Source organism: Cajanus cajan, chromosome 6, assembly GCF_000230855.2.
Source record: "Cajanus cajan strain Asha chromosome 6, NIPB_CcT2T_4, whole genome shotgun sequence".
NCBI lineage: Eukaryota > Viridiplantae > Streptophyta > Magnoliopsida > Fabales > Fabaceae > Cajanus > Cajanus cajan.
The window spans coordinates 8904774-8928380 of NC_138522.1; the positions used below are offsets into that span (position 1 = coordinate 8904774).

General features: G+C 29.0%; 5 protein-coding genes across 5 annotated transcripts; all 5 read right to left on the reverse strand.

Annotated features, from left to right (window-relative positions):
• Positions 1-27: 27 nt before the first annotated feature.
• On the reverse strand, positions 28-2484 carry LOC145958941 (GDSL esterase/lipase At1g28610-like). Its single transcript, XM_083076682.1, has 3 exons — positions 914-2484; positions 531-804; positions 28-418 (listed from the first exon to the last, which is right to left on the reverse strand). The coding sequence occupies exons 1-3, from the start codon at positions 1064-1066 to the stop codon at positions 177-179; spliced, it is 669 nt and encodes a 222-aa protein (XP_082932808.1). The 5' UTR covers positions 1067-2484; the 3' UTR covers positions 28-176.
• A 101-nt stretch (positions 2485-2585) lies between these two features.
• LOC145958940 (GDSL esterase/lipase At1g28610-like) lies at positions 2586-3624 on the reverse strand. Its single transcript, XM_083076681.1, has 3 exons — positions 3472-3624; positions 3089-3362; positions 2586-2976 (listed from the first exon to the last, which is right to left on the reverse strand). Exons 1-3 carry the CDS (start codon positions 3622-3624, stop codon positions 2735-2737), a joined length of 669 nt encoding a protein of 222 aa, XP_082932807.1. The 3' UTR covers positions 2586-2734.
• A 1663-nt stretch (positions 3625-5287) lies between these two features.
• On the reverse strand, positions 5288-7233 carry LOC145958938 (GDSL esterase/lipase At5g45910-like). The gene is made up of 5 exons (XM_083076679.1): positions 6615-7233; positions 6270-6485; positions 6030-6175; positions 5647-5920; positions 5288-5534 (listed from the first exon to the last, which is right to left on the reverse strand). Exons 1-5 carry the CDS (start codon positions 6850-6852, stop codon positions 5293-5295), a joined length of 1116 nt encoding a protein of 371 aa, XP_082932805.1. The 5' UTR covers positions 6853-7233; the 3' UTR covers positions 5288-5292.
• Positions 7234-8682: 1449 nt separating this feature from the next.
• On the reverse strand, positions 8683-11807 carry LOC145958943 (GDSL esterase/lipase At5g45910-like). The gene is made up of 5 exons (XM_083076685.1): positions 11419-11807; positions 11074-11289; positions 10834-10979; positions 10451-10724; positions 8683-10339 (listed from the first exon to the last, which is right to left on the reverse strand). The coding sequence occupies exons 1-5, from the start codon at positions 11654-11656 to the stop codon at positions 10098-10100; spliced, it is 1116 nt and encodes a 371-aa protein (XP_082932811.1). The 5' UTR covers positions 11657-11807; the 3' UTR covers positions 8683-10097.
• Positions 11808-11848: 41 nt separating this feature from the next.
• On the reverse strand, positions 11849-19408 carry LOC109816016 (GDSL esterase/lipase At5g45910). The gene is made up of 5 exons (XM_020380864.3): positions 16224-19408; positions 15879-16094; positions 15639-15784; positions 15256-15529; positions 11849-15143 (listed from the first exon to the last, which is right to left on the reverse strand). Exons 1-5 carry the CDS (start codon positions 16459-16461, stop codon positions 14902-14904), a joined length of 1116 nt encoding a protein of 371 aa, XP_020236453.2. The 5' UTR covers positions 16462-19408; the 3' UTR covers positions 11849-14901.
• Positions 19409-23607: the final 4199 nt, after the last annotated feature.

Sequence of the window (23607 nt, forward strand, 5' to 3'; positions counted from 1 at the left end):
TCGAAAATATATAAAAATCATAATCATCCAATAATTAAGTACGTCTTGTTCATTGAGGAATACAAAATCCTTGTTCTATCACGGTTTTGCTTGTGTCATCCTTGGTTACAAAAACATGTATAAAACTCATGGAAAAATCATAGTTTTATTAATTTTCCACAATGCTTCCTTCATTTCTAAGCTATCTTGAATGGAGGGGATTTGAGTGAAGGATTAGCAAAAGGGCCCTCAACTACTCCCTTTGCTATTAGCCTATATGTTGCTTCGGTAAAATGGGGTCCATCCCAATTTATGCGTTTTGAAGGGTCTGAACAAACCATTGAGGCAACACTTCCACAATATATTTGTTCGCTAAGACCGTAAGGCTCCCCCTTTCCACAACATGCTCTAAAAGTCTCGATTTTACCAGAAGAGAAACCTACAGTAAAAAAAAAATAATAGACACGATTAGAATAAACCATAGAAAAACTAACAATCGCATGCAACTATACATTATTGATCTAATAAAAGGAAATAAAAACACAACCCACCATATTGTTGTGGTGCTTGAAATAAACGCTTGGCAGCACCGTAGTAATCAAAATATGTTATGTTAACATGTGGGTTCTTTTGTCTTAATGTCTCGATAGCCTTTTTGATTTGTCCATTATAGTACTCGATGAAAGCATTGTAAGCTGCCAAACACCCAAATTGATCATAGTCTTCTTTCTTATCACTGCCCACCCTTGCCAAAACAGCAGAATTGCACCCAATTGGGAAGTTACCCGGTACCACTAGCTCTACTGCTCCTTCCTCTATTAATTTCTGGCGAATAGAAACAAAAATAAGATTCAATTTCTAATAAACCATATTTCAAACCCAAGCTTAATTAAACTATTAAAATTGGAGTTGGCATAAGTTTGCTATAACATACGGTGATGGCATTAGTAATTGCTTCAACAATAAGTGGAACCATTTCTCGAAGTGCTGACATATTTTTATACGGGATGATTGCGTTAATGTCGTTGCCACCAATCTCTCCCACCAGAAACAATGTGTTTTTGAAGTAACTATCACACTCTGTCATAAAAAGGGGTACACGTTGTTAATCACATTGAGAAAATTTTCAAATATTCGACAAAAACATTAACGAAGGAGTTTAATTGGGTAAGACCTTCGCTTTTACAAAGGGAGGGTTTGAGCTTCTTAAACCATTCAAGTTGAGTACTTAAAGAATAAGAAGCTGCGTATAGTTCCAACATTTGTTGCATGAAAAAATCCTTATCTAGTGCAGTTGAACCGGCATATGCAAAATTTACTCCTTTGGTAATGTCTTGTCCTTCGGTAAGATTCAAGTAGGGTGGCAACATTGGCAACCCATATGCCTCGGCTAAAATTAAAATGACCACAAGTTAGTGTAATCATCAATATGTGATTGTTAAGATCTAATGTTTCATATACTCCCTTTGTGCAAGCACATTTTATTTAAGTTGTCTAAGAAAAAGGGAGTACAAAATACCTATGAAATCAATGATGAGTCGTCCATTTCACGAACCATCCCCTTCTACTTATGACATGAACTCGTACTTATATCTCTCTTCAATGTGAGAGCCTTTATCACAACTTTAGAGGTAGGAAGTGACAATACTCAACCTATCATTAAAGAGGGTACCTCAAGTAATTTCCATGCATTTCTTTCTCTAATAAAAAATATTGGTCATCCATTGACGTTCGAAAAGGTTACTTATCCATTAATCAATTGCGCCAAAATTATCGTGTTGTTTTAAACAAACACAACTTTGCCAATATAACGTCTTGAGAGAAAAATTAGAATTTAGGTATATATAATTAAAGCAAAAACATACTTGTGGCCTTTTACATTATTATTCAAATTATTTTTGGTTCTTTGTTTTTCTTTTTTCTTTTTAAAAAAATTTTCGCTATGCTCATTTAACTTTGAAATTTGAGTTAAGGTTTTTCTTCCGCAACAAATGCCACTTTGAATTTTTGGATGCAATGTTCAACACCTCTTTAGACTGATTCAAGGCGTGAAATTTGTCCAATGAGATTCAACATCAAAATTAAATAATATTGTGACGTAACTAATGTTCGAACAAAAGAGAGACATAAGCATGGTGAAAGTTGCACCAAGCATGAGGCTTGGAAGCAAATAGAAAACTAAAAGGTCTTTTATGAGTTTCTTCCCCAATAGCCTACGAGCTAGCTTTTTACGTGATTTTCACAATATTTATATCCTTTTATTGATCTGGACTTCAATTGGGTCCCTTAGTTTTCATTCTGGTGAAACTAATGGAACATGATTTATGTCTTTAATCAGTCAAAAGACGAGTTTCATATTTAAGTTCTCATTTTATTTCAACATTGAATGGTTAGATATCTTTTGAATCCCTGTAAATATGTGATGTTATACATTTAGTCTATGAAATGTATTTTTCGTTGATACAATTATTGATGTTGTGACAACTTTGATATGACAATGATATACATGTGACAACCTTGATGACATGACATCATCAACAATAAATGTTGCTAGTCACGTTATACGAAAACCTTATCAATCGAAAATATATAAAAATCATAATCATCCAATAATTAAGTACGTCTTGTTCATTGAGGAATACAAAATCCTTGTTCTATCACGGTTTTGCTTGTGTCATCCTTGGTTACAAAAACATGTATAAAACTCATGGAAAAATCATAGTTTTATTAATTTTCCACAATGCTTCCTTCATTTCTAAGCTATCTTGAATGGAGGGGATTTGAGTGAAGGATTAGCAAAAGGGCCCTCAACTACTCCCTTTGCTATTAGCCTATATGTTGCTTCGGTAAAATGGGGTCCATCCCAATTTATGCGTTTTGAAGGGTCTGAACAAACCATTGAGGCAACACTTCCACAATATATTTGTTCGCTAAGACCGTAAGGCTCCCCCTTTCCACAACATGCTCTAAAAGTCTCGATTTTACCAGAAGAGAAACCTACAGTAAAAAAAAAATAATAGACACGATTAGAATAAACCATAGAAAAACTAACAATCGCATGCAACTATACATTATTGATCTAATAAAAGGAAATAAAAACACAACCCACCATATTGTTGTGGTGCTTGAAATAAACGCTTGGCAGCACCGTAGTAATCAAAATATGTTATGTTAACATGTGGGTTCTTTTGTCTTAATGTCTCGATAGCCTTTTTGATTTGTCCATTATAGTACTCGATGAAAGCATTGTAAGCTGCCAAACACCCAAATTGATCATAGTCTTCTTTCTTATCACTGCCCACCCTTGCCAAAACAGCAGAATTGCACCCAATTGGGAAGTTACCCGGTACCACTAGCTCTACTGCTCCTTCCTCTATTAATTTCTGGCGAATAGAAACAAAAATAAGATTCAATTTCTAATAAACCATATTTCAAACCCAAGCTTAATTAAACTATTAAAATTGGAGTTGGCATAAGTTTGCTATAACATACGGTGATGGCATTAGTAATTGCTTCAACAATAAGTGGAACCATTTCTCGAAGTGCTGACATATTTTTATACGGGATGATTGCGTTAATGTCGTTGCCACCAATCTCTCCCACCAGAAACAATGTGTTTTTGAAGTAACTATCACACTCTGTCATAAAAAGGGGTACACGTTGTTAATCACATTGAGAAAATTTTCAAATATTCGACAAAAACATTAACGAAGGAGTTTAATTGGGTAAGACCTTCGCTTTTACAAAGGGAGGGTTTGAGCTTCTTAAACCATTCAAGTTGAGTACTTAAAGAATAAGAAGCTGCGTATAGTTCCAACATTTGTTGCATGAAAAAATCCTTATCTAGTGCAGTTGAACCGGCATATGCAAAATTTACTCCTTTGGTAATGTCTTGTCCTTCGGTAAGATTCAAGTAGGGTGGCAACATTGGCAACCCATATGCCTCGGCTAAAATTAAAATGACCACAAGTTAGTGTAATCATCAATATGTGATTGTTAAGATCTAATGTTTCATATACTCCCTTTGTGCAAGCACATTTTATTTAAGTTGTCTAAGAAAAAGGGAGTACAAAATACCTATGAAATCAATGATGAGTCGTCCATTTCACGAACCATCCCCTTCTACTTATGACATGAACTCGTACTTATATCTCTCTTCAATGTGAGAGCCTTTATCACAACTTTAGAGGTAGGAAGTGACAATACTCAACCTATCATTAAAGAGGGTACCTCAAGTAATTTCCATGCATTTCTTTCTCTAATAAAAAATATTGGTCATCCATTGACGTTCGAAAAGGTTACTTATCCATTAATCAATTGCGCCAAAATTATCGTGTTGTTTTAAACAAACACAACTTTGCCAATATAACGTCTTGAGAGAAAAATTAGAATTTAGGTATATATAATTAAAGCAAAAACATACTTGTGGCCTTTTACATTATTATTCAAATTATTTTTGGTTCTTTGTTTTTCTTTTTTCTTTTTAAAAAAATTTTCGCTATGCTCATTTAACTTTGAAATTTGAGTTAAGGTTTTTCTTCCGCAACAAATGCCACTTTGAATTTTTGGATGCAATGTTCAACACCTCTTTAGACTGATTCAAGGCGTGAAATTTGTCCAATGAGATTCAACATCAAAATTAAATAATATTGTGACGTAACTAATGTTCGAACAAAAGAGAGACATAAGCATGGTGAAAGTTGCACCAAGCATGAGGCTTGGAAGCAAATAGAAAACTAAAAGGTCTTTTATGAGTTTCTTCCCCAATAGCCTACGAGCTAGCTTTTTACGTGATTTTCACAATATTTATATCCTTTTATTGATCTGGACTTCAATTGGGTCCCTTAGTTTTCATTCTGGTGAAACTAATGGAACATGATTTATGTCTTTAATCAGTCAAAAGACGAGTTTCATATTTAAGTTCTCATTTTATTTCAACATTGAATGGTTAGATATCTTTTGAATCCCTGTAAATATGTGATGTTATACATTTAATCTATGAAATGTATTTTTCGTTGATACAATTATTGATGTTGTGACAACTTTGATATGACAATGATATACATGTGACAACCTTGATGACATGACATCATCAACAATAAATGTTGCTAGTCACGTTATACGAAAACCTTATCAATCGAAAATATATGAAAATCATAATCATCCAATAATTAAGTACGTCTTGTTCATTGAGGAATACAAAATCCTTGTTCTATCACGGTTTTGCTTGTGTCATCCTTGGTTACAAAAACATGTATAAAACTCATGGAAAAATCATAGTTTTATTAATTTTCCACAATGCTTCCTTCATTTCTAAGCTATCTTGAATGGAGGGGATTTGAGTGAAGGATTAGCAAAAGGGCCCTCAACTACTCCCTTTGCTATTAGCCTATATGCTGCTTCGGTAAAATGGGGTCCATCCCAATTTATGCGTTTTGAAGGGTCTGAACAAACCATTGAGGCAACACTTCCACAATATATTTGTTCGCTAAGACCGTAAGGCTCCCCCTTTCCACAACATGCTCTAAAAGTCTCGATTTTACCAGAAGAGAAACCTACAGTAAAAAAAAAATAATAGACACGATTAGAATAAACCATAGAAAAACTAACAATCGCATGCAACTATACATTATTGATCTAATAAAAGGAAATAAAAACACAACCCACCATATTGTTGTGGTGCTTGAAATAAACGCTTGGCAGCACCGTAGTAATCAAAATATGTTATGTTAACATGTGGGTTCTTTTGTCTTAATGTCTCGATAGCCTTTTTGATTTGTCCATTATAGTACTCGATGAAAGCATTGTAAGCTGCCAAACACCCAAATTGATCATAGTCTTCTTTCTTATCACTGCCCACCCTTGCCAAAACAGCAGAATTGCACCCAATTGGGAAGTTACCCGGTACCACTAGCTCTACTGCTCCTTCCTCTATTAATTTCTGGCGAATAGAAACAAAAATAAGATTCAATTTCTAATAAACCATATTTCAAACCCAAGCTTAATTAAACTATTAAAATTGGAGTTGGCATAAGTTTGCTATAACATACGGTGATGGCATTAGTAATTGCTTCAACAATAAGTGGAACCATTTCTCGAAGTGCTGACATATTTTTATACGGGATGATTGCGTTAATGTCGTTGCCACCAATCTCTCCCACCAGAAACAATGTGTTTTTGAAGTAACTATCACACTCTGTCATAAAAAGGGGTACACGTTGTTAATCACATTGAGAAAATTTTCAAATATTCGACAAAAACATTAACGAAGGAGTTTAATTGGGTAAGACCTTCGCTTTTACAAAGGGAGGGTTTGAGCTTCTTAAACCATTCAAGTTGAGTACTTAAAGAATAAGAAGCTGCGTCTAGTTCCAACATTTGTTGCATGAAAAAATCCTTATCTAGTGCAGTTGAACCGGCATATGCAAAATTTACTCCTTTGGTAATGTCTTGTCCTTCGGTAAGATTCAAGTAGGGTGGCAACATTGGCAACCCATATGCCTCGGCTAAAATTAAAATGACCACAAGTTAGTGTAATCATCAATATGTGATTGTTAAGATCTAATGTTTCATATACTCCCTTTGTGCAAGCACATTTTATTTAAGTTGTCTAAGAAAAAGGGAGTACAAAATACCTATGAAATCAATGATGAGTCGTCCATTTGACATACGCCCAGATGGATGATTAAAGTATGTCGAACCATAAGGACTATTGCTAGGCATAGCTGGGTTGTAAGTAGCAGCATTCCCGGTGTCACTTATAGAGTCGCCAAAATTGAAAATGGCGTCATATGGGAGAGGATTGGCATTTGAAAAACCATTTCCAAGGAAACCATAAGCGAATGTTAGGCTAAAGAGAATGAAGATCTTCATGATGTTGCTATAATCCAAGACAGACCAATAAAGTTATTTGTGATGATGTGTGCCTAGATGTTGTAATTGAGTGCTTTATATAATGTAACACCAGGCAACCTGTTGTTTTGTCATATAACTGTCGTTTTTGATTTTGACATGGTTATAACTATTATGATTCTTAAAAAGGTGAGTCATGAGTTGTAATATAAGATAATTATTTAACCAAAACTTGTCCTTGCATATGAGCTTGTCACTCCCCGTCAATGCTATATTTTGTATTTTTTGTTTTGGCGTTATCTTTGAATATCTTTCATACAGTTAAATCCCTATAATAAGATCTTCACGATGCAAACATCGATCTTAAAAATTTCTATTCCTCAATGAACTTTTTTCGTTGTTGTGTTGTAATTCTATTTTAAAACAATGTTTTTACAACACATACACATAACTCAATTTGTGTCACTTTAAAATAAAGGGTGAAGTCTTTCCAACTTACGTAATATCACCACATAACATTTATTTTAACTGTTGATTTAACCGTGAACAAAAGTGACACTAAAAAGTTAGATCTAAATATGAAAGAATTATTCAAGGAACATAAGTTTAGAAGACAAAACTAGTATGTTGACTAGTGCATTTGCAGTAGTCACAATTTCTTAAACACGTATTAAGAAGGTATCTAAATGTAGCAATTACCAACATTTACTCTTTTATTTATATATTAAAATAATATTCTCGTGAAATTGATTTAAGTATCTTATTTTTCCATTATTTATTTTGTAGTCAATTTAAGAATGATTCTCTTAAAAGAAATATTAAAAAGTAACCTGTCCTCTAGAAAAAAAAAATACGAAACTAAGAAAATATAATATAATTGTAAATAAAGTAATTCATGAAATAAAATAGAATGTCTTCCGGAAGAATGAGAGCTAATGAATTTATTAAATAATGTGTATATAAAAAAGTAAGATGTGTAAATGGAAAATGTTAGGTTATTTCTAATTTGAGTATATAGATGCCTTATCTTTTCTGCGGTTTTGAAAAAAATTGTAATTCCATTGAAAAAAAGTAGTAATAATTTATTGATTCCATTTGCAAATGTCACGACTATATTATTAAACATTGGAAAACTTAAGTGAACACAATACTCTGTCACACAATGTCTGGTTTAAAATTTATTGAAAAGTAAAAAAACCATGAGTTGTGAGTCCCATAAAAAAAAGTGTAGTTCCAATAAATTTTAGTCAAAATTAAAATGTATGTTCGAAAGAGTATATCGATAATATGTCCGAATACCTTTATCCTTTAATAGCTTTGGCAGTTTTCAAAGCCAGAATGTGTTGCGATTAAAAAATAGGCAAGAGAAAAGTTGAAAGATGGTGACGTGAGTTTCAAACAAGTCATTGTAATATTAAATAGGGAAGATTTTAGCTTTTTATAAGATGTATTGTATAAAATGATGATCTTTAATAATTATTAGAAAAGAAATTCTAAAAAGCTTTTCATCTTCATACACTATTATTGGGAAAGGCCTTACTCTAACTAATTGTTATAGTACAATTGCATTGAATTTGGAAAGGTTTCTAAAATAAAAGATTATAAAAATATATTACCAGTTTCTAAATTTAATGCGAATAATGCAAGACCGATCCCTAATTTTGAGTAGCGAAAATAGGTTTTAATGAAATTACGCTTTATGATCACATTCCACGCAGTAATTTCTTGAGGATGCCATATACATCATTATTTAGGATTTTTCCCAACTTTTGAAATTTATAAGAGTGAAAAAATAAAATCCCAGTAGGCGTATATATATGCAACCACTCCGCATCCACTTAATTAATTATTCAATCAAAATCATTAAAAGTAAATTAAGTAGACATCATTTCAAGGTGTGCTAAGAACATGCAATAATATATATGTTTGTCCCATGAATGCATCCATAACATAAAACATTGCACAAACATTGTATAAACATAAATTGAAACTTTTGCACGCTTGGTATTAAAATTATTCCTTTTCTTTGTCATTCGACACAACATTGAGGTAAAACTTTCACGAACCATCCCCTTCTACTTATGACATGAACTCGTACTTATATCTCTCTTCAATGTGAGAGCCTTTATCACAACTTTAGAGGTAGGAAGTGACAATACTCAACCTATCATTAAAGAGGGTACCTCAAGTAATTTCCATGCATTTCTTTCTCTAATAAAAAATATTGGTCATCCATTGACGTTCGAAAAGGTTACTTATCCATTAATCAATTGCGCCAAAATTATCGTGTTGTTTTAAACAAACACAACTTTGCCAATATAACGTCTTGAGAGAAAAATTAGAATTTAGGTATATATAATTAAAGCAAAAACATACTTGTGGCCTTTTACATTATTATTCAAATTATTTTTGGTTCTTTGTTTTTCTTTTTTCTTTTTAAAAAAATTTTCGCTATGCTCATTTAACTTTGAAATTTGAGTTAAGGTTTTTCTTCCGCAACAAATGCCACTTTGAATTTTTGGATGCAATGTTCAACACCTCTTTAGACTGATTCAAGGCGTGAAATTTGTCCAATGAGATTCAACATCAAAATTAAATAATATTGTGACGTAACTAATGTTCGAACAAAAGAGAGACATAAGCATGGTGAAAGTTGCACCAAGCATGAGGCTTGGAAGCAAATAGAAAACTAAAAGGTCTTTTATGAGTTTCTTCCCCAATAGCCTACGAGCTAGCTTTTTACGTGATTTTCACAATATTTATATCCTTTTATTGATCTGGACTTCAATTGGGTCCCTTAGTTTTCATTCTGGTGAAACTAATGGAACATGATTTATGTCTTTAATCAGTCAAAAGACGAGTTTCATATTTAAGTTCTCATTTTATTTCAACATTGAATGGTTAGATATCTTTTGAATCCCTGTAAATATGTGATGTTATACATTTAGTCTATGAAATGTATTTTTCGTTGATACAATTATTGATGTTGTGACAACTTTGATATGACAATGATATACATGTGACAACCTTGATGACATGACATCATCAACAATAAATGTTGCTAGTCACGTTATACGAAAACCTTATCAATCGAAAATATATGAAAATCATAATCATCCAATAATTAAGTACGTCTTGTTCATTGAGGAATACAAAATCCTTGTTCTATCACGGTTTTGCTTGTGTCATCCTTGGTTACAAAAACATGTATAAAACTCATGGAAAAATCATAGTTTTATTAATTTTCCACAATGCTTCCTTCATTTCTAAGCTATCTTGAATGGAGGGGATTTGAGTGAAGGATTAGCAAAAGGGCCCTCAACTACTCCCTTTGCTATTAGCCTATATGCTGCTTCGGTAAAATGGGGTCCATCCCAATTTATGCGTTTTGAAGGGTCTGAACAAACCATTGAGGCAACACTTCCACAATATATTTGTTCGCTAAGACCGTAAGGCTCCCCCTTTCCACAACATGCTCTAAAAGTCTCGATTTTACCAGAAGAGAAACCTACAGTAAAAAAAAATAATAGACACGATTAGAATAAACCATAGAAAAACTAACAATCGCATGCAACTATACATTATTGATCTAATAAAAGGAAATAAAAACACAACCCACCATATTGTTGTGGTGCTTGAAATAAACGCTTGGCAGCACCGTAGTAATCAAAATATGTTATGTTAACATGTGGGTTCTTTTGTCTTAATGTCTCGATAGCCTTTTTGATTTGTCCATTATAGTACTCGATGAAAGCATTGTAAGCTGCCAAACACCCAAATTGATCATAGTCTTCTTTCTTATCACTGCCCACCCTTGCCAAAACAGCAGAATTGCACCCAATTGGGAAGTTACCCGGTACCACTAGCTCTACTGCTCCTTCCTCTATTAATTTCTGGCGAATAGAAACAAAAATAAGATTCAATTTCTAATAAACCATATTTCAAACCCAAGCTTAATTAAACTATTAAAATTGGAGTTGGCATAAGTTTGCTATAACATACGGTGATGGCATTAGTAATTGCTTCAACAATAAGTGGAACCATTTCTCGAAGTGCTGACATATTTTTATACGGGATGATTGCGTTAATGTCGTTGCCACCAATCTCTCCCACCAGAAACAATGTGTTTTTGAAGTAACTATCACACTCTGTCATAAAAAGGGGTACACGTTGTTAATCACATTGAGAAAATTTTCAAATATTCGACAAAAACATTAACGAAGGAGTTTAATTGGGTAAGACCTTCGCTTTTACAAAGGGAGGGTTTGAGCTTCTTAAACCATTCAAGTTGAGTACTTAAAGAATAAGAAGCTGCGTCTAGTTCCAACATTTGTTGCATGAAAAAATCCTTATCTAGTGCAGTTGAACCGGCATATGCAAAATTTACTCCTTTGGTAATGTCTTGTCCTTCGGTAAGATTCAAGTAGGGTGGCAACATTGGCAACCCATATGCCTCGGCTAAAATTAAAATGACCACAAGTTAGTGTAATCATCAATATGTGATTGTTAAGATCTAATGTTTCATATACTCCCTTTGTGCAAGCACATTTTATTTAAGTTGTCTAAGAAAAAGGGAGTACAAAATACCTATGAAATCAATGATGAGTCGTCCATTTGACATACGCCCAGATGGATGGTTAAAGTATGTCGAACCATAAGGACTATTGCTAGGCATAGCTGGGTTGTAAGTAGCAGCATTCCCGGTGTCACTTATAGAGTCGCCAAAATTGAAAATGGCGTCATATGGGAGAGGATTGGCATTTGAAAAACCATTTCCAAGGAAACCATAAGCGAATGTTAGGCTAAAGAGAATGAAGATCTTCATGATGTTGCTATAATCCAAGACAGACCAATAAAGTTATTTGTGATGATGTGTGCTTAGATGTTGTAATTGAGTGCTTTATATAATGTAACACCAGGCAACCTGTTGTTTTGTCATATAACTGTCGTTTTTGATTTTGACATGGTTATAACTATTATGGTTCTTAAAAAGGTGAGTCATGAGTTGTAATATAAGATAATTATTTAACCAAAACTTGTCCTTGCATATGAGCTTGTCACTCCCCGTCAATGCTATATTTTGTATTTTTTGTTTTGGCGTTATCTTTGAATATCTTTCATACAGTTAAATCCCTATAATAAGATCTTCACGATGCAAACATCGATCTTAAAAATTTCTATTCTTCAATGAACTTTTTTCGTTGTTGTGTTGTAATTCTATTTTAAAACAAGGTTTTTACAACACACACACATAACTCAATTTGTGTCACTTTAAAATAAAGGGTGAAGTCTTTCCAACTTACGTAATATCACCACATAACATTTATTTTAACTGTTGATTTAACCGTGAACAAAAGTGACACCAAAAAGTTAGATCTAAATATGAAAGAATTATTCAAGGAACATAAGTTTAGAAGACAAAACTAGTATGTTGACTAGTGCATTTGCAGTAGTCACAATTTCTTAAACACGTATTAAGAAGGTATCTAAATGTAGCAATTACCAACATTTACTCGTTTATTTATATATTAAAATAATATTCTCGTGAAATTGATTTAAGTATCTTATTTTTCCATTATTTATTTTCTAGTCAATTTAAGAATGATTCTCTTAAAAGAAATATTAAAAAGTAACCTCTCCTCTAGAAAAAAAAAATACGAAACTAAGAAAACATAATATAATTGTAAATAAAGTAATTCATGAAATAAAATAGAATGTCTTCCGGAAGAATGAGAGCTAATGAATTTATTAAATAATGTGTATATAAAAAAGTAAGATGTGTAAATGGAAAATGTTAGGTTATTTCTAATTTGAGTATATAGATGCCTTATCTTTTCTGCGGTTTTGAAAAAAATTGTAATTCCATTGAAAAAAAGTAGTAATAATTTATTTATTCCATTTGCAAATGTCACGACTATATTATTAAACATTGGAAAACTTAAGTGAACACAATACTCTGTCACACAATGTCTGGTTTAAAATTTATTGAAAAGTAAAAAAACCATGAGTTGTGAGTGCCACAAAAAAAAGTGTAGTTCCAATAAATTTTAGTCAAAATTAAAATGTATGTTCGAAAGAGTATATCGATAATATGTCCGAATACCTTTATCCTTTAATAGCTTTGGCAGTTTTCAAAGCCAGAATGTGTTGCGATTAAAAAATAGGCAAGAGAAAAGTTGAAAGATGGTGACGTGAGTTTCAAACAAGTCATTGTAATATTAAATAGGGAAGATTTTAGCTTTTTATAAGATGTATTGTATAAAATGATGATCTTTAATAATTATTAGAAAAGAAATTCTAAAAAGTTTTTCATCTTCATACACTATTATTGGGAAAGGCCTTACTCTAACTAATTGTTATAGTACAATTGCATTGAATTTGGAAAGGTTTCTAAAATAAAAGATTATAAAAATATATTACCAGTTTCTAAATTTAACGCGAATAATGCAAGACCGATCCCTAATTTTGAGTAGCGAAAATAGGTTTTAATGAAATTACGCTTTATGATCACATTCCACGCAGTAATTTCTTGAGGATGCCATATACATCATTAATTAGGATTTTTCCCAACATTTGAAATTTATAAGAGTGAAATAATAAAATCTCAGTAGGCGTATATACATGCAACCACTCCGCATCCACTTAATTAATTATTCAATCAAAATCATTAAAAGTAAATTAAGTAGACATCATTTCAAGGTGTGCTAAGAACATGCAATAATATATATGTTTGTCCCATGAATGCATCCATAACATAAAACATTGCACAAACATTGTATAAACATAAATTGAAACTTTTGCACGCTTGGTATTAAAATTATTCCTTTTCTTTGTCATTCGACACAACATTGAGGTCAAACTTTCACGAACCATCCCCTTCTACTTATGACATGAACTCGTACTTATATCTCTCTTCAATGTGAGAGCCTTTATCACAACTTTAGAGGTAGGAAGTGACAATACTCAACCTATCATTAAAGAGGGTACCTCAAGTAATTTCCATGCATTTCTTTCTCTAATAAAAAATATTGGTCATCCATTGACGTTCGAAAAGGTTACTTATCCATTAATCAATTGCGCCAAAATTATCGTGTTGTTTTAAACAAACACAACTTTGCCAATATAACGTCTTGAGAGAAAAATTAGAATTTAGGTATATATAATTAAAGCAAAAACATACTTGTGGCCTTTTACATTATTATTCAAATTATTTTTGGTTCTTTGTTTTTCTTTTTTCTTTTTAAAAAAATTTTCGCTATGCTCATTTAACTTTGAAATTTGAGTTAAGGTTTTTCTTCCGCAACAAATGCCACTTTGAATTTTTGGATGCAATGTTCAACACCTCTTTAGACTGATTCAAGGCGTGAAATTTGTCCAATGAGATTCAACATCAAAATTAAATAATATTGTGACGTAACTAATGTTCGAACAAAAGAGAGACATAAGCATGGTGAAAGTTGCACCAAGCATGAGGCTTGGAAGCAAATAGAAAACTAAAAGGTCTTTTATGAGTTTCTTCCCCAATAGCCTACGAGCTAGCTTTTTACGTGATTTTCACAATATTTATATCCTTTTATTGATCTGGACTTCAATTGGGTCCCTTAGTTTTCATTCTGGTGAAACTAATGGAACATGATTTATGTCTTTAATCAGTCAAAAGACGAGTTTCATATTTAAGTTCTCATTTTATTTCAACATTGAATGGTTAGATATCTTTTGAATCCCTGTAAATATGTGATGTTATACATTTAATCTATGAAATGTATTTTTCGTTGATACAATTATTGATGTTGTGACAACTTTGATATGACAATGATATACATGTGACAACCTTGATGACATGACATCATCAACAATAAATGTTGCTAGTCACGTTATACGAAAACCTTATCAATCGAAAATATATGAAAATCATAATCATCCAATAATTAAGTACGTCTTGTTCATTGAGGAATACAAAATCCTTGTTCTATCACGGTTTTGCTTGTGTCATCCTTGGTTACAAAAACATGTATAAAACTCATGGAAAAATCATAGTTTTATTAATTTTCCACAATGCTTCCTTCATTTCTAAGCTATCTTGAATGGAGGGGATTTGAGTGAAGGATTAGCAAAAGGGCCCTCAACTACTCCCTTTGCTATTAGCCTATATGCTGCTTCGGTAAAATGGGGTCCATCCCAATTTATGCGTTTTGAAGGGTCTGAACAAACCATTGAGGCAACACTTCCACAATATATTTGTTCGCTAAGACCGTAAGGCTCCCCCTTTCCACAACATGCTCTAAAAGTCTCGATTTTACCAGAAGAGAAACCTACAGTAAAAAAAAAATAATAGACACGATTAGAATAAACCATAGAAAAACTAACAATCGCATGCAACTATACATTATTGATCTAATAAAAGGAAATAAAAACACAACCCACCATATTGTTGTGGTGCTTGAAATAAACGCTTGGCAGCACCGTAGTAATCAAAATATGTTATGTTAACATGTGGGTTCTTTTGTCTTAATGTCTCGATAGCCTTTTTGATTTGTCCATTATAGTACTCGATGAAAGCATTGTAAGCTGCCAAACACCCAAATTGATCATAGTCTTCTTTCTTATCACTGCCCACCCTTGCCAAAACAGCAGAATTGCACCCAATTGGGAAGTTACCCGGTACCACTAGCTCTACTGCTCCTTCCTCTATTAATTTCTGGCGAATAGAAACAAAAATAAGATTCAATTTCTAATAAACCATATTTCAAACCCAAGCTTAATTAAACTATTAAAATTGGAGTTGGCATAAGTTTGCTATAACATACGGTGATGGCATTAGTAATTGCTTCAACAATAAGTGGAACCATTTCTCGAAGTGCTGACATATTTTTATACGGGATGATTGCGTTAATGTCGTTGCCACCAATCTCTCCCACCAGAAACAATGTGTTTTTGAAGTAACTATCACACTCTGTCATAAAAAGGGGTACACGTTGTTAATCACATTGAGAAAATTTTCAAATATTCGACAAAAACATTAACGAAGGAGTTTAATTGGGTAAGACCTTCGCTTTTACAAAGGGAGGGTTTGAGCTTCTTAAACCATTCAAGTTGAGTACTTAAAGAATAAGAAGCTGCGTCTAGTTCCAACATTTGTTGCATGAAAAAATCCTTATCTAGTGTAGTTGAACCGACATATGCAAAATTTACTCCTTTGGTAATGTCTTGTCCTTCGGTAAGATTCAAGTAGGGTGGCAACATTGGCAACCCATATGCCTCGGCTAAAATTAAAATGACCACAAGTTAGTGTAATCATCAATATGTGATTGTTAAGATCTAATGTTTCATATACTCCCTTTGTGCAAGCACATTTTATTTAAGTTGTCTAAGAAAAAGGGAGTACAAAATACCTATGAAATCAATGATGAGTCGTCCATTTGACATACGCCCAGATGGATGATTAAAGTATGTCGAACCATAAGGACTATTGCTAGGCATAGCTGGGTTGTAAGTAGCAGCATTCCCGGTGTCACTTATAGAGTCGCCAAAATTGAAAATGGCGTCATATGGGAGAGGATTGGCATTTGAAAAACCATTTCCAAGGAAACCATAAGCGAATGTTAGGCTAAAGAGAATGAAGATCTTCATGATGTTGCTATAATCCAAGACAGACCAATAAAGTTATTTGTGATGATGTGTCACTACTAGAAAAATTCATATTTGTGACGAATTTTGTGACGGAAAAAATAGCATCGCTAATAGTGACGGATTTTGTGAGGGAATTTTAAGTTTTGTGACGGACTAGAATTTATTGACTTTTGTGACGGATTTTGTGACGGAATATATTCCGTCTCTAAAAATCCGTCACAAATTTCGTCACTGAATCAAAAAAAAAAAAATTTGTGACGGATTTTGTGACGGAAAAATTTTCGTCTCTAAAAATCCGTCACAAATTTCATCGCTAAATAAAAAAAAATGTTTGTGACGGATTTTGTGACGGAATGAACTTCGTCTCTAAAAAATCCGTCACAAAGTTCGTCACTAAAATGAAAAAATTTAGTGACGGATTTTTCCCTCTCAAAATTCCGTCACAAATAGGTTAAAATATTTTGTGAAAAATTTGTGACAAATTGTTTCCTCTCAAAATATTAAATTTTATTTATGAAACTTTTATATTTAAGAATTATGCATAATTAAAGAAAATATGTTAAATTTTTTTTAAAAAAATAATAAAATTAAAAATATTTTATTTCATTAAAGGACTGAAAAAATTATGAAATTCATTTAATTAAATAAAAAATTGTCAATTTTGAACATAAGAAACTAAGACATTCATTAAAAATATTTAAAAAAAAACTTGTGAAATTAAAAAAAAAAAGAATATTAATTTAATTTTGGCTTAATTACATTTTTGATCCCTCAAGTATTGTAATTGTGCAATTTTGATCCCTAAGATTTTAATTGGATAATTTTAGTCCCTAAAGGATTGTAATTGTGCAATTTTAGTCGTTTAATTTTTAATTGAACAATTATAGTCCCTCAAAAATCATAATTGTGCAATTTGAATCTCTCCCATTAAAAATTTAATAATTTTAAAATTTTAATATATATATATATAATAATAATAATAATAATTTAAAATTATACAATTATTTGCTTATTTAAGTTAACATATACTATAATTTTTATTAATGTAACAAATGATATATATTTATTATTACTAAATAAATAAAATTTATATATTATTAATAATTTAATATTGCTAATAAATTAATATCAATAATATTTTTAGTATATTTATAGATAAATTGATAATTTGATAAATATAAGTTAGTATATATTAATATACTTTTACAAAAATATAAATATAGTAGATATATAAGATATGTATATTTATATTTTTGTAAAAGTATATTAATATATAATAAGTTATATTTATCAAATTATTAGTTTATGTATAAATATACAACAGAACAATCAAAAAGCAAAATATAAACTTACATAGTTTATTTGTTTCTCTCAGGTTCTCTTAAGAACCCACAGAGTACTCTAATCCATACAATAAACATCTTACTCATATAATTGTCTCTTACAATTGCATTCCTTTATGGTGTGTTTGGATGAGTAATTTTACAAATTCAAGGAATTTGAAATTCTTGATATTTGAATTACTTTGATTTCAATTTCTATCATTGTTAAAATATTTTGTTTGGATAAGTCAATTCAATTTTTTTTAAATTTTAAATTGTTAATTTGGATATGATAATATGATTCTATCATGATAAAATTGCTTTTAAAAGGATATTTATATGTTGAGATTTTTAAATAAAATTTTATAAAAAAAATGTTAACCAATTTTTAAATATTTAATAATTTTAAAAATTAATTTAGTTAATATTTAATAATTTTTAAAGTATTTTTGAATATTCAATAATTAAAAATATGAAGATATAAGATAAAATATATAAGTGAAATAAGGGAAAAAAATATGAGGAATTTCAAATTCTTACATTTTTGGGAGAATTTGAAATTCTACTATTTCAAAGAATTTCACAAATGCTTGGAATTCAAATCAAAAGATTAAATTTTTATTTGGGTTTTCTTTCATGAGGAAGAAGACGAACTGCACGAATATAAGTGCAGATGCGCCGAGTAATCGATTACATTAATATGGTAATCGATTACCCCTTTTCAGATTCTGTGCATTTTGCCCCTGGTAATCGATTACACTACTCTGTAATCGATTACATATATCAGAACAAGCAAACACGCACTGGTAATCGATTACATGACCATGGTAGGCCATTAAACCAAAAGCAGCTGATAGTTAGGGCGCAACTGTTTTTACTTAAGAGCGTAGAAGCCCAAGTTTGAGAACGGCCCGTTTTGGGCTACTTAAAAATCAAAATATTACAAAAATTAATTTTCATAAATATTCATTATTAAAATACTAATAATTATTAAAAACCTTTAAAACATTCTATAAAAGTCATTAAAATAACTATAAGAAGATAATGTCCACAAATATAAAATAAATAATAATTAACTAATTTATTTATTTATTAAAAAATATCTTTCTAATTTCATAATTTTTAATTTTATATATTTCAAAAGTATTAATTTAGTTATTTATTGAAAAATATAAAATAAATAATATATATATATATATTTCAAAAGTTGAAATGAAATAAGAGATCAAACATGTTTAATTCAAATCAAAACTCATCTATTTGTGAAATTAAATAGATATTCATACATCTCATGCAACAAGGAATACAACAGAACAATCAAAAAGCAAAATATAAACTTGTATAGTTTGTTTGTTTCTCTCATGGTTCTCTTAAGAACCCACAGAGCACTTTAATCCATACAATAAACATCTGACTCATATAATTGTCTCTTACAATTACAAATGCATTCCCTTAGGTTTCTCATAGGAACCATAGAGATATTAAAATTATACATTTATATTTAAATATAAGAAAAATAACAAAAGAAGCATGTATATCCAGAACGGCCCGTTCTGGAATCACATTTTAAGGTACAACAGCCATGTCTGGAACAAGTTTAATATTGATTAAAAGATAAATAAAAGTATACAAATTTTTAAACTTATAAATTTTACTTTATTATATAAATCAACAAGTTTAATATTTAAAAGATAAATAAAAGTATATATAATTTCAATATATTATTGTAAATTTAATATCTATACTAATATATAAAGGGAATATAATTTTCAGTAACTACTTTGGTCTCCATTTTTTTTTTGGACCATTATACCCTTTTATGTTAAAAAGTTAGAAAAATTTTTTTAATCAAATTTAAGAATTTGAAACTAATAAATCATTTTTACAATAATTACTTTTACTTTTTATTTTTACATGAATTATTTTATCCTTTATTTATTTTTTAATAACTACTTTTTTATGAGTAATTTTTTATTTTTTTTCTTTTAATTTTTTTTAATACAATGCAGACACGAAGTGCCTTTTTCTTGCTAGTAATTATAATAATAATTATTTTATTATCTTTATATTTAATTTATTGTAAAATAATTAAATTATTTTATTATCTTTATATTTGATTACTTTGTACGTTTATTAATTTTTGTATGTGAGTAGAGTAAATTACATTATTTTTAAAAAAATATTGTGTTTTTTGTTATATATTTATGTTAAGATAATTCTATAAGATATAGTTTAGATATACTAGTTTATCCTCTCCTAATTTCTAGTTTAGTTTCCTTAGTACTTGAATCTGAATGATTTTCATGTTATTGAATTGATGGATACAATAAAATAAATAGACATAAAACATAATCAATCCCTAAAGTTTAGGAATTTAGATAAAACTGACTAAGGAAACTAAACAATAAATTAAGAGAGTATAAACTAGTATATCTAAACTATATCTTATAGAATTATCTTAACAATTTATATTGTTTATAATATAAATATATTTAAACAAAGAATTTAATTGTTTCGGTAATAAAAAATTCATACGTAAAAATTAAATTCAATATATAATTTAAATAAAATTAGGTATATACATACTAAATCAATTATTCATCTTTCGATATAATACTTGATTTCTTTTGGTTATGATATTTTAATATATTTTATTTAAAATATCAATTAACATATTTTATTATTATTATTATTTAATTTATTGTAAAATAATTAAAATATTTAATTTAACATCATTAAAAAAATAACCATTATAAAATTTATTTTTTTAGTTTAATTATTTATTATAATACTTTTTAGTTACTGTATTAACCAAAAAAATATTTTTAATTAAAATATATTTTTGAATTTTAGTTAATTCATTATCATTCACTCACTTTATTAAAAAGTGATAAAATTTAATTAATTTAATAAAATAAAAACTTTAAAATAAATATCTAAAATCTTTAACAATTTCTTAAATACAAATATTTAATTAATTAATTTTAATATATACTAAATTTAATATTAGAAAATTTATAAATATTTTAGTTATAATTTTTATTATCTTTTGAATTAATATTGGATTTCTTTTGATTATGAAAGATAGTAAATAAAATTTAAAATCTGAATGAGTTTGTTTGATAAAAATATTTAATTAATTTTAATATAATAAATTTAATATCAAAATATTTACTTAGATTTGAGTTATGATTTTTATAATCTTTTGATTTAATATTGGATTTTATTTATTATAAAACATAATAAATAAAATCTAAAATCTGTTAAACGAATCCACACTCTCTCTTGCCCTAGCAGACCTCTTTCTCTTCTCTGTTAAACGAATCCACACTCCCTCGCCGGCCACCACAGCTCCTTCTCGGTTTAACCATTCTAACAGTCCCTCACCTGGCCACCACACCTCTTTTTGTGTTAAACCGTTCCAACAGTCTCTCGCCGGCCACCACACCTCCAGCTGTGTTAAATCATTTAGAGAGAATATTAATATGACAGGTATTACTCGATCTTGTGTTTTTGTTAGAAGATTTTATGTAGTTATTTAGAGAGAATATAATTTTTTTATAAATAAGTTTAAATTGATTTTTTTTAAAAATGAGTAAACATGATTTAGATTATAAAAAAATGACTAAATGTAATAATTTATTGTAGATTTTATTTATAATTTTTTTTTTGGAAAAAACTCAAATGAAATCAAATTTCTAAATAAAATATTCAAAATAACATAAATTTAGTTATTTGAATTTTTGTAATTAAAAAACCATAAGAATTATATAAATTTCAAAATTCAAAATTAGGCTAATTTTAAAATTGAATTTATAATAAAATATGATTATATATTTAAATTTTAAAAAATGAATTTAGAAATTATTGAAACGATAATTTATATTTATGTTATTTTATATATAAAAAAATGAATTTGATAAATAGAAATATCTTAAATTTAGATTTTTAATAAGTTGAATATGTAATAATTCAAAATTGCTGGTGGCCGGAACGGGCCGTTTCAAAAGTGAAACGGGCCGTTCCGGAATAAGAAAAATGCCCAAAACTGGAGAAGCAGAACGGCCCGTTCTCATAACCAGCAGAACGGCCCGTTCTGCTTCTCCAATATAGGGCATTTTTGTTATTCCGGAACGGCCCGTTTCACTTTTGAAACGGCCCATTCCGTCTACTGTTACGGAATAAATTTAAATTCAGTATAAAAATAATAATAAAATGTTTATAAAAAGTAAAATTAAATAACTTAGTTAAAAAATGACTATAATTAATAATTTAATGTAAAATTTGTTTAAAAAAATTTGAAAATAAATAATAAAATAAATCCTCCCTTTCGTCTTCTTCACTTTTTAGAAATGTGTTGACAAGATAATGGATAATATATTTATTTTTAGATAAAACTTAAATGCAATATTAAATGCTAGAGGGAACCGGCCAAGTTAACTATATATAGAGTATCATACAAAGAAGGAGAGTGACACTTAAATATTCTTAATTAAGATTTATATTAAAGTTTATATTAATATTTTATTGTTGAATTTATTGTATTACCCTTTATCAAAATTTTCTGGTATTAAGTGCATTTATATATTTAGAGTTTTATAAATGTTACACTCAAAATGTGAGGAAATGTATTAAAAATTTTATATTGAATAATGATATAACTAAAATAAAGTATATATAAATAATAAAAATTCCTACATTACAAATCACTTATATATATATATATGATTAAGAAATAACTTATTTAAGATATATTATATAATAAGTTTTTATATAATAAGATCTTAATTATAATTAACATGAAACATTCAATGAATTCGAATAATGATATGTTTTAAGAAATAACTTCTTTAAGATCTTATATAATAATTTTTAGTTAAAATATAATTAATTTTTAATTAATTTAATAAAATAAAAACTTTAAAATATATATCTAAAATCTGTAACAATTTCTTAAATACAAATATTTAATTAATAATTATATATTATTAATAATTTATATATTATTTATATATTATTAATATAAATAATATATTATACAAATATTTATATATTATTAATAATTTAATATTGCTAATAAATTAATATCAATAATATTTTTAGTATATTTATAGATAAATTGATAATTTGATAAATATAACTTAGTATATATTAATATACTTTTACAAAAATATAAATATAGTAGATAAGATATGTATATTTATATTTTTGTAAAAGTATATTAATATATAATAAGTTATATTTATCAAATTATTAGTTTATGTATAAATATACTAATAATATTATTGATATTAATTTATGAATAATATTATAAAAATATAATATATTTATATATATATATATATTATGTATTTATTAATAATAAATATATATCATTTGTGTGACACCCTCTACCCCACATACCATAACACAAATAACAAAAATTGAATAACATAATCTTTTTCATATTTGAAATACCAAACATGTTTAATTCAAATCAAAACTCATGTATTTGTGGAGATATTCATACATCTCACGCAATAAGGAATACAACAGAACAATCAAAAAACAAAATATAAACTTGCATAGTTTATTTGTTTCTTTCAGGGTTCTCTTAAGAACTCACAGAGTACTCTAATCCATACAATAAACATCTTACTCATATAATTGTCTCTTACAATTGCATTCCCTTATGGTGTGTTTGGATGAGTAATTTTACAAATTCAAGGAATTTGAAATTTTTGGTATTTGAATTACTTTGATTTCAATTTCTATCATTGTTAAAATATTTCGTTTGGCTAAGTCAATTCAATTTTTTTTAAATTTTAAATTTTTAATATGGATA